Source organism: Beta vulgaris, chromosome 3 (assembly GCF_026745355.1).
Source record: "Beta vulgaris subsp. vulgaris cultivar EL10 chromosome 3, EL10.2, whole genome shotgun sequence".
In the NCBI taxonomy this organism is placed as follows: Eukaryota; Viridiplantae; Streptophyta; class Magnoliopsida; order Caryophyllales; family Amaranthaceae; genus Beta; species Beta vulgaris.
In genome coordinates, this window is record NC_079204.1 from 16,116,065 (window position 1) to 16,127,333 (window position 11,269).

General features: G+C 38.2%; 1 protein-coding gene and 1 non-coding gene across 2 annotated transcripts; one reads left to right on the plus strand and one right to left on the minus strand.

The window, feature by feature from the left end:
- The first annotated feature begins 5,198 nt into the window (after nt 1–5,198).
- LOC104889104 (putative receptor protein kinase ZmPK1) lies at nt 5,199–7,913 on the plus strand. The gene has a single exon (XM_010674248.4). It carries the CDS (start codon nt 5,214–5,216, stop codon nt 7,644–7,646), a length of 2,433 nt encoding a protein of 810 aa, XP_010672550.3. The 5' UTR covers nt 5,199–5,213; the 3' UTR covers nt 7,647–7,913.
- TRNAM-CAU (transfer RNA methionine (anticodon CAU)) lies at nt 7,766–7,852 on the minus strand. Its single transcript is given in 2 exon segments — nt 7,766–7,801; nt 7,815–7,852. It is a non-coding gene; the product is annotated as a tRNA-Met (tRNA).
- Nucleotides 7,914–11,269: the final 3,356 nt, after the last annotated feature.

An 11,269-nucleotide genomic window follows, 5' to 3' on the forward strand; every position in this document is an offset into this window, starting at 1 on the left:
TCACCTGACCACTACCACCCCCTCTCACCCGACCATCGATGAAGAGAAAACCCATCCCACCACCACTAAACCAGAACCTCGACCAACTATACCCCTAAATGCCACCTGAATTGAACCCCCCACCACGGCCACCACCTGAACTGAACCCGTAACCCCACCCCACCTTCATTACGACCCACTTCCACCTGACCCTCACCCCCACTAGACCAAAACCCCACCCCACTAGATCGAAATCCCACCTCACACCCAACACCCACCACCACGAACCGAAACCCACACCACTAGTCAAGGAAAGGGGAGGCTGCTTGGAAGGGGATGGGGGCTCCGGCAGGGGAGGGGAGGGAAGGAGGAAGGGGGAAGGGGGAAGGGGAGGAAATCGCAGGAGAGGGAAGGGGATGGGGGATTCGGCTGGCGGCAGGGGATGCAAAGGGATGGGGGCTCCGAGGAAGAGGCAAGAGGGTGGGGGCTCCGGCGGGAGAGAGAAGAGGCAAGGGTACAAATTGACTTTATTTAAAAAAAAAAAACCAATCAGAAGGTGATATGTGGCAAGTCACCTTCTAAAATAAGTTAACAATTTCATAAACCGGTAAAAGGCTCGATCATTTTGAGAAGATGGGGGTAAAAGTACGACTGTTTCAAGATTTCTAAGAGTTGGGATTGTTTTCAAAAGAAGTGCCAAAGGTGGAATTATTAGTTTTCATTTTTCCTTTTTAATATCATAATTATAGTTATACTCGATTCCAAAAAATTACATAAAGAAAAAAAAAGTAACAATAGAACAATATTACGATAATACAAGTGATTTGTTAAAAATAATATATCAGAGCGTCTTGCGTGTGGCCGGCCACACGCGAAATTATAGGTGTGGCCGCGCGCGACACGCTGTCAGCCCGTCAGCTCATTTTCAAATGGTCATATATCACTCATTTCTCATCGGAATCGAGCTCTTGACCAGGCATTGGAAAGCTATCGAGCCAAATTTTATGACCAAATGGAGTTATTTGTATGAGTATGTGGTTACTTTTAACAATAAAAAGGGTGTCACTCCTATAAAGAAATGTGGTTACTCTTATAAGCAAATGCAGTTACTTTTGTATGATTTATTGAAATAATTACTTGTATAAATAAATGAGGTTACAAATGAGGTTACTAGTATAAATTAAATGAGTTATTCATAATATTAAATGAGGTTGCTCATAGTTTAAATGACATTACTAGTATGAATTAATTGAGTTACTCATACGATAAAAACGGGGTTACTCATATAATGAAATGAGGTTACTTTTGTGAACAATTGAGGTTACTTGATCAAATAGGGTCATCATATGATTAATTAAATAAGGTTAATATTATGAACTAATGAGGTTACTCGTATGAAAAAACGAAGTTACTCATTTGAATAAATGAGGTTACTCATTTGAATAATGAGGTTACTAATTAGATTACTTTTATGAATGAATGATGTTACTCGGTTGAATATATGCGGTTATTTTTGTGAACCTTTGGGGTTACTCGTATAATTAAATGAGGTTACACGTATGATTTATTGAAGTCACTTGTATGAATGAATGATGTTACTATTAGTATGAATTAATTGGGTTACTCATAAGATTAAATGATATTACTCATAGATTAAATGATATTACTAGTATGAATTAATTGGGTTACTCATATGATAAAAATGGGGTTACTTTTGTGAATAATTGGGATTACTTGATCAAATAGGGTCATTGTATGATTAAATAAGGTTAATATTGTGAACTAATGAGGTTACTCGTATGAAAAAACGATGTTACTTTTGTGAACAAATGAGGTTATTCATGAGGTTATATTTGATTAAATGATGCTACTAATCAGTTTACTTTTATGAATGAATGAGGTTACTCATTTGAATAAATGGTGTTACTTTTGTCAACCTTTGGGGTTACCCGTATGATTAAATGAGGTTACTCGTATAAATAATTATGGTTACTAGTATGATTAAGTGGGGTTACTGATATGATTCAGTGAGGTTACTTATATGAATAAATGAAATTTATTTTATTATTAAATGGAAATACTTTAAGTTTAAATGATGTTACACAAGATTACTTGTATGATTAAGTAGGGTTACTCTAAGAAAAATAAACTAACAATTCCCCATTAATTCCCACAACAAAGTCCAAAGTGCAGACTTTCAGTGAGTAGTGTACCATAACATCTCACCAAACACAAAAAAAAACCCATTTTCTCTCTCCACCACATCATCAACCACTCACCGTCCATTAATGTATTTTAATTGAAAAATGTGGATGAAATCTATACAAAACTAAAGTCAACAAACATCAAATATCCATTAGGCATGGAGACCAAAAACAAATTGATCCATGTTGCGATCATAATGGTTTAGATACTTGTGATTCTTTAGCCGCGATGCTCGGTGGTGATCTTCTCCTTTTATTTTTCATAATCTTATCCTATAATGGTGAGTTTATGCGTCGAGCTGGATATATGCATCTTGCAGGTGACTCGCATCGAGTTGAACTCGGGGTTAATTGAGAATATTGAACGAAGTGATTGAAGGAGGAGAGAGAAAGTGTATCTTGTGGTGGAAATTCAGCAAAGAAGATTGAGGAGAGAGAAAGATTATAGGGAGATTAAAGGTTTGGTGGGTATAGTACTGTGTGAAAGAGGATTAGAAGAAGAAGAAGGAGGGGTTGGTGAGAAGCGTGTTCATACAAGCGAAATTCAATCCACTTTCGTGTGGGCCACATATATGGGTCATGTTTCAGCGCTGAGTTCATTATTTCAAATTGGACTTGGCCGGCCACACGTGTGGCCAGCTGTATATAAGAATTTGTGATGTAAAATAAGGTTCAAACCAAACATTAGGTATTAGAACTCAAGTTCTAACCCTATAGCGCCTTGGTTTGATTTCTGATTCCGAACCCATACCACCTGGCGAACCAAACACCCCCTAATATGAATAACAAACATGTTAAAGAAACCTGCACAAGCTAAGATGCATTATTTGTATGTTCCTAGCCAGGGGTTGCACCGGTCCAGCACTGAACAGGAACGGAATCGGTTGGATCAGAATATGGGATTTTTTGGACGGGACCGGACCGGAACGATTTGGGTCAAAAATTCCAGTGCGGTCCGATTTTGGATTTGTTGGAACGGAATGTATATGTTTTTTCAAAAAAAAAATAGGAAAAATTGATTTCATTAGTCCCAACTATGGGCGCCCTGATAAAAACAGTCCCAACTTCAATTTATTATTGTTCACTCCCAATTTTTGGGGGTATTTTACAATAACGATCCCAGCAGGTTTCTAACCTGCTGTAGCAAGTAAACTTGCCAAAAAAAAATTCCCTTTTTTTCTATCTTCTTCTTCCTCTTTCCTCCCTCCTCCTCCTCCTCTCCCCTGCCACCCAGCCCCCTCCCCCGAAACCACCAACACCAGCCCACCAGCCCACCAGCTCCCTCCCTGCAGTCACACCCCTCCCCCACCCCCCGCAGTCACACCCCTCCCCCACAACTACCGCACCCCCTCCCCTTTTCCCCACCCCCCGCAGCCCCCTCCCCTTTTCCCCACCCCCGCAGCCCCCTCCCCTTCCCATGCAACTGCCGCAGCACTCCCTCCCCTTCTTCTGCAACCGCCCCCTCCCCTTCCCTCGCAAACGCCGCTGCAACGACGACGAGGCAAACACTGAGAGGAGGCGACGACTCGACGAGGGCTGAGTGAGAGGAGATGAAGACCAACGACTAAGAAGAAGCGACGACGAGGGGAGGTGACCTTTTAAACCGGTTACTGGTTAACCTGGACCGTTATTGTAAAACACCCCCCAAAATTGGGACTGAACAATAATAAATTGAAGTTGGGACTGTTTTTATCAGGGCGCCCAAAGTTGGGGCTGATAAAATCAATTTTTCCAAAAAAATATTAGTTCAAGATATTTATAAAGTAGATATATTAAATTTAATAATTTTAATAAGAATCATCCTAAAGGTAATAAATAGTAGGTTTTTAACTTTTCTAAGTTTATACCTTTTAAACTTTTTTTAACATATTAACTTTTGTTTAACTAAATTTTTTGAAACTATGGTATATCGGTCCGGACCGGAATTTTCTGGGTTGGGACCGGACCGGATCAAATCCCAAAATCGAGATTTTTTGTAGACCGAGGACATTCTGGTTTGGTCCAGTCCGGTCTTGTCCAAACTCCGATCTGACCACAGTTTTTGCACAACCCTATTTCTAGCAATTACCCCTTTTGTTATTTTTTGAGCTAGATAAGCTCAAGTTGCGTAATGATATATGCAGATCAATATCTATTACATTATTGTTGTTTGCTAAGATTAACTACTAATAAATTAGTCTTTAACTATGATTAATAATAACTCATTTCTTAATATCTTTGGAGACATGGGTTCTTCGGCGGCCGGTTAACATTTCTTAACTAGTAATTCTTAAACATATACTCGGATTTATTCTCTTGTTTCTGGCTTTTGCATCCCATTTGTGATTGTATTTCAAAGATATTCAATTCTGTGCAATGTTGGACTTGGACAACATGAATAAGTTAATCATGATTCATGAATTTTACTAAATTGTTTTTAGGCTCCATTCACATAACTTAAACCTAACCATGCTTGCTTGCATAGCCTGACATCATTTAAAAAAGGAATACAAACATTAAAGTTGGAAGTAAAGGGCGAAACCAATTTTAATGTTGGCTCATGCAACGATATATTGTATAGAAAGATTTACCAGAAATTGATAACAAAATATATGGTCACAGATCATTTTGTGTGACCAATATTGTAATTGTTTCTATTCCATACACTCACTTTACTTCTTTAGATAGGTAAGTTGAATTCTCTTGCAAGGATTGGGGAAATTGGGAATTATTTTGCAAGAGGTGAGACCCCATCCTAGAATCTCTTATATTGAAGGTGATGCGAACACCATTAGACCATCATATAGATCATTTCTAAAAAGGAAAAGCTCGGCTACATTTACCACGTCAAGAAAAGGAAACAAAAGAATAACAAATATGCACATTTGCAATTTGAAGTAATTTATTGAAGTACTTCTAGATTATATGAAAGTCAAAACTGGGGTACTTCCACCAAATCAATGTTATGCTAAATGCCTACATACATGAAGTATATAATGCTTCCTCAGCTAAAGCAAAATAAGTAGCATGCAGCAAAACCAAGTTGCTATAATGAGAAACCAAAGAAGAACTCTCTTCTTTCTTCTTCTATTTGTATTCATCTCTATCTCATCTGTATATTCAACCAGAAATTCTCTTTCAAGAGGCTCTTCTTTAACTGTCAAAGATGCTTCAAACACAGATGATTTCCTCATTTCCCCTGACAACACTTTCACCTGTGGATTTTACAGTCTTGGAACCAATGCTTATTGGTTCTCAATCTGGTTCACAAATTCAAACGAAAGAACCGTTATTTGGACAGCTAACCGTGACCATCCTGTCAATCGGCGTGGCTCACAACTATCTTTAAGACACAATGGTGTGATGGTGTTGACAGACTTTGATGGCTCAACGACTTGGCAAACAAATTCTACTGTAGTTGATGTTGATAGAGCCGAGCTTCTCAACACGGGGAACCTTGTCATAAGGGATAATGGTGGTAATATTCTTTGGCAAAGCTTTGATTTTCCTACTGATACTTTGCTTCCTCATCAACTGTTTACCAAGAATAACAGATTGGTGTCTAGGATTGGTCCTCAAACATTTGGTTCTGGTTATTATAATTTCTTTTTTGATAGTGATACTTTGCTTAAATTGATATATGATGGTCCTGAAGTTTCAAGCATTTACTGGCCTAATCTTTTTCTTAATGTATATGAAAATGGTAGAACTAATTACAATAGTAGTAGGATTGCAGTACTTGATGATACGGGCACTTTTTCTTCAAGTGACCGGCTACAATTTACGGCTTCAGATTCTGATGTAGGCGGTGATGTTATGATTAAAAGACGGTTAACGTTGGATTATGATGGGAATATGCGGGTTTATAGCTTGAGTGAGTCGTCTGGGTTATGGGATGTAACATGGCAAGCACTTTCAAAGCCATGTGATGTCCATGGTGTTTGTGGTAGGAATGGTATTTGTGTTTATACACCGGAGCCAATATGTAGTTGTCCTCCCAGCTACGAGCCAACTGATTTAAGTGATTGGAGCCAAGGGTGCAAGCCGCGATTCCAGAGAAACTGCTCAGACTCTGAGTTTGTTGAGATTTCCCATGTTGATTACTATGGATTTGATCTCGCCAACCCAGCTGCAGTTTCATATGATGAGTGCAGGCAACTTTGCTTGGAAGATTGTCAATGTGAAGGATTTAGCTATAGAATTACTGGTCATGGAACTTGTTACACAAAAAGTCCCCTTTTTAATGGATTTAGGTCGAATGATTTCCCAGGTAACATATATCTTCGAGTACCAAGAAGTATTGTACAGAGATTGAATCCTGTGATAGACCTCAATGTGTCTCGTCTTGATTGTGGGATCAACAGGCAGGGTAGAGTAGTTGTACTGCCCAACACATATGATATCAGAAATCAAAGATTTAACTGGGTTTATCTGTATTCATTTGCTATCATCATTGGTGCACTTGAAGTAATCCTTTTAGTAGCAGGGTGGCTGCTTCTTTTCAAGAAGAATGGTCTTTCATCTTCAATGGAAGATGGATATCGTGCTATTTCTAATCAGTTTAGGAGCTTTAGCTACAACGAGCTCAAGACTGCAACGAGAAAATTCAAGGAAGTCATAGGACAAGGAGGGTTTGGTGCTGTTTACAAGGGTATTCTGGCAGATGAGAGACTAGTTGCGGTGAAGAAACTTGGAGATATTGTTCAAGGAGAGGAAGAATTTTGGGCAGAAGTGAGCACGATTGGTAAAATCAACCATATGAATCTAGCTAGAATGTGGGGTTTTTGTTCCGAGAGAAAGCATAGACTCTTGGTCTATGAGTACGTGGAGAATGGATCTTTGGACAAACATTTGTTCTCAAGCAAGACCATTTTGGGTTGGAAAGAGAGATTCAAAGTTGCAATAGGTACGGCTAAAGGCTTAGCTTACCTTCACCACGAGTGTCTAGAATGGGTTATCCATTGTGATGTTAAACCTGAAAACATACTCTTGGATGAAGATTATGAGCCAAAGATTTCAGATTTTGGACTCGCAAAGTTATGTCAAAGAGGGAGTCATAGTTCACCTGAGTTTAGTAGGATAAGAGGTACAAAAGGTTATATGGCTCCTGAATGGGCAATGAATCTTCCAATTACTGCAAAGGTTGATGTCTATAGTTATGGTGTTGTTCTTCTAGAGCTCGTGAAGGGAATTCGACTATCAAGTTGGGTGGTGGATGATCATCTCGGATTCGAGGAAGTACCTGAACTTGTAAGATTTGTAAGATTGGCTAAACAGAAAATGCAAACTGAAGATGATTCATGGGTAGAAGACTTGGTCGACCCACGATTGGAAGAAAAGTTCAGCAAGAATCAAGTGGCTATGATGATTGAAGTTGGGCTTTGTTGTGTGGAGGATGATAGAAATAAAAGGCCAACCTTGGAATATGTTGCCCAACTTCTTGCAGAATGTGAGAAAGAAATGCACACTCATACAACCGTGTAACTCCAATTCCTCTCGGTGTACCTTGTCATTTCAAACTTGCAAGTACGCAACTGTATGATACTAGAATTCTGTTTTTTTTTTTTTTTCTTTTTAGAGTACAAAAAAAATACCATTTGGTTTGGGGTGAGAGAGGCTCGAACTCTCGACCTCAGGATCACTCAACTTAGCTATGAGACCTACGCGCTAGCCAACTGCGCCACCACCCCAATTGTTGAATATTAAATTTAAGAAGTTTTCTCTTTCAACACACACTAGTTTGACAGTAATTTTATGTACGCATGTTTATATGTACGTATGGATATGACGTCATTGAATGGTGTTAGTGAATTAATAGTGATATACTTCATCCGTCCCAAAATATAGTTTTTGATTCTATTTTTACATGAGAATTAAGTTAAGTAGAATCTAAGAGAGATAATATATATTTTTTGTTTATTTAATTAAATTTTTTTTAGCCAGAAAGAAAGAAACTAGGAAGGTACCCAACAGGTCACCCTAAAACATCATTACGGATGATTTTGGAAAAAGCAATATCAGGAGAATCAAACCACTAACAGAGATTAGAAGTGGAATGGCCATAATTTGCCATCCAGTCGGCAGCAAAATTAGTTTCTCTAAAAACATGCTGAATATTATAATTATCATATTTTTTAAGATCTTCTGTTGCATCATTAATAAGAGCATTAATTGACCAAGGAATTTTCCAGATTCTTTTGATAGCTTGAATAACCGAGAGATTATCACCCTCAATAGTAATATTTCTAGCCTCCAGAAATAGAGCTCCCCTAATACCTTCTCTTAAACCCCAGGCATCAACTACTAAAATAGAATTATTATCAGCGATGACATTAGCACCACTAAGCACAAGATTCCCCATAGCATCTCTAATAACAAAGTCATATGCAGTGCTACCATTCTGCAACTTGGAACCATCAAAATTAAGTTTAACAAAATTAAGCGGATGGGGGGGGGGGACCAAATAATATTTGGCCTAAGGCATTTTAGAGACTTTAACAACTTGTTTACTATAATCCAATCCGGAAGAACTAGAATAGGAACAATCAAGATTATACATATAAGCTTTAATCATAGCTCCTAGTTTGGTTGGAGAAAAGCTTTCCTGATGAAAGGTGACACTATTTCTAGCATACCAAATGAACCACCAGACAATAGCATAGAAATTGAGGTTCTTAAGAGTCAAACAAGACTTAAGATTACAAAAGTACTCAATGAAAGAAAGATCATTGTTATCTATAGGAAGGGGAGAAAAAACCCCATTGGCATTAACCATTTCCAAAACATCATGCATAAAAGAACAGTCGAGAAATAAATGATCGGCATCTTCCGAGTGAATGTTACAAAAAACACACTCCAAAGGGAGGAAAATATGACTCATTTCTAGCCTCTTTTTAGTAGGGAGACCATTCTGACAAATTTTCCACAAAAAGAATTTCTTAATCTTAGGTGGAACGGACAAACCCCAAATCCAGGCAAAACTAACCTGGTTGGGCGGATCTAAGCCATACCCTTGAAGCAGAGCAGCACCTGATTTAACCGAATATTCTCCATTTGCAGTAAGACCCCAAAAAATCCTATCTGCAACTTTATTAGAAGGGATAAAGATTTTTATAATAGCATCTACTACATTAATCGGAACATAATTTAAGAGAAGATCTCTATTCCATTGAGCAGCATCTGTAATGAAAAAGTTAACCATCAACTCCTCTGACCCAATAATAGGGGAGTACTTATTTTTAATAGGGTACTTAAACACCCAATTGTCATTCCAAAATGAGATATTATCCCCGTTCCCTGTATGGGAAAATATGATTTTAGGAGAAATGAAAAATAATTGGTGAAAAAGCATTAATTGTAAGATTTTGGGGTAATAAATAAAGCAAATAACTAATTTCAAGAAGCAAAGGGACACAAATTCTCTAGGCAAATTACGGAAAATTGTGGAACTAAATATAGAAACAAGAACTATATTTTTGGGACACTGAAAATAGAAATAGGAACTATATTTTGGGAATGAAGGAGTATTTCATAACATCAAAGTTCAAACCAAGCTAAGCTTGGTCTAGTGGTAAACAAAGAACCTTCCAACCTATGGTTCGGGGTTTGCTCCCCACTAGGGGTACTTTGGGAGAGGGTTTCCCCTTGCCATCCCCCTCACTCTAAAGTGTCTACCCGATAAACCTAGGTCGGGTTAACCTGCTAGAGGTTCTGGTTTGGGAGGGCCCTTCATCTTACCATGGTGGCCCCAAAAAAAGAATTCATAAAAATATTTAAAAATGCATAATTAGATGTATTAAAGTTGTGCATTGGCAAAAGCGAAAGTCAAAACATCTCACTTATTCAGAGACAGATGGAGTATATTAGAGAATCAGCTCAAGTGAAATACTGAATTGAACTGAATTGAAAATAAGCTAGGGAGAACAGACCCTAAGTCCTCCTAAGTCTTAGGTAGCAAACTTTCTCTATCTTGTGAGAAGTAAAACTTCCTATATTTTTTATCAACCAGACAACCTCAACTTATTTGACTTGCTAGGAAGTTCTACTTCTCATATATTTAATTTTTATGTCAACTAAACAACTCCTAAGACTCCATTTGATTGGACAAAAAACATTCAATGAGAAATGATTTTCCTTAGAAAGATATATTTTAAGGGCAAACATAACTATAGTTCAGTCTTTCAATATTTGGTTACTTACCTGAAAAGTTAGGGAAAAAAAGGAAGAATTTAATGGAAATTGGGGAGGATGGATGGGAGGAGGATGAGAAATGGGAGGAAAGTTCCCTTTCTTTGAGAAGTAATATGTTTTTCATCAATGTTGAAATTACTTTCTACCGTGTAGAAATTTGTTTTCCACGCTCCATAATGAAACAAAATAAAATGGAAAAGTCATTTTTCCAAGAAAATAGATCCAATTCAACACATTCTACGCCAACATAAAAAAAATATGCATCCTCATTCCTCAAGAACTCAAAAGAAACCACCAGTCTCCAGTCTCCACCCTCTATTCCTTTTTGTTTGTCTGAATTTTCTTTTTCGAATGTCTCTAAAAAGTTGCCCAAACTTTTACTTTAATTTTTTTTTTTCCAAACAACTTAACTTTGTGCCACTTTACAAGAAACTACCTTAAATAAATGAAATTGTCCAAAATTACCTGAACTCCATAAAACCATTGTTGACCAATACCCAAATGGTTTTCCAACCAGTTGACCATGGTTTTTTTGGTCAATAATAGTCACGTGCCAAGAACGTGAGTCGAATTTTTGCCATTTTTTGTTTCACCTCTTTGTGGCTACCATTCACCATCCAAAGTCGTCATCTTTGCCTAGCCACAACTACCAATGGAAGCACCTAACGTTGCTCGCTACAATCACTAGGGCAACCCATTGCAACCGAAAACCACCTAGTGCAACCCGCAACCACCAATATGTGCACCCAACACAAGCACTTGACACAACCACTACAACCACCCAATGCAACCCACAACCACCAATACGAGAACCCGCCACAAGCCACATCCATATACAGCCACCACCGTACTTGCCGCAGCCTATACGACCACCCACCACAACCCACAAACTGCCCAACCCAGGCCACTACTCGAAA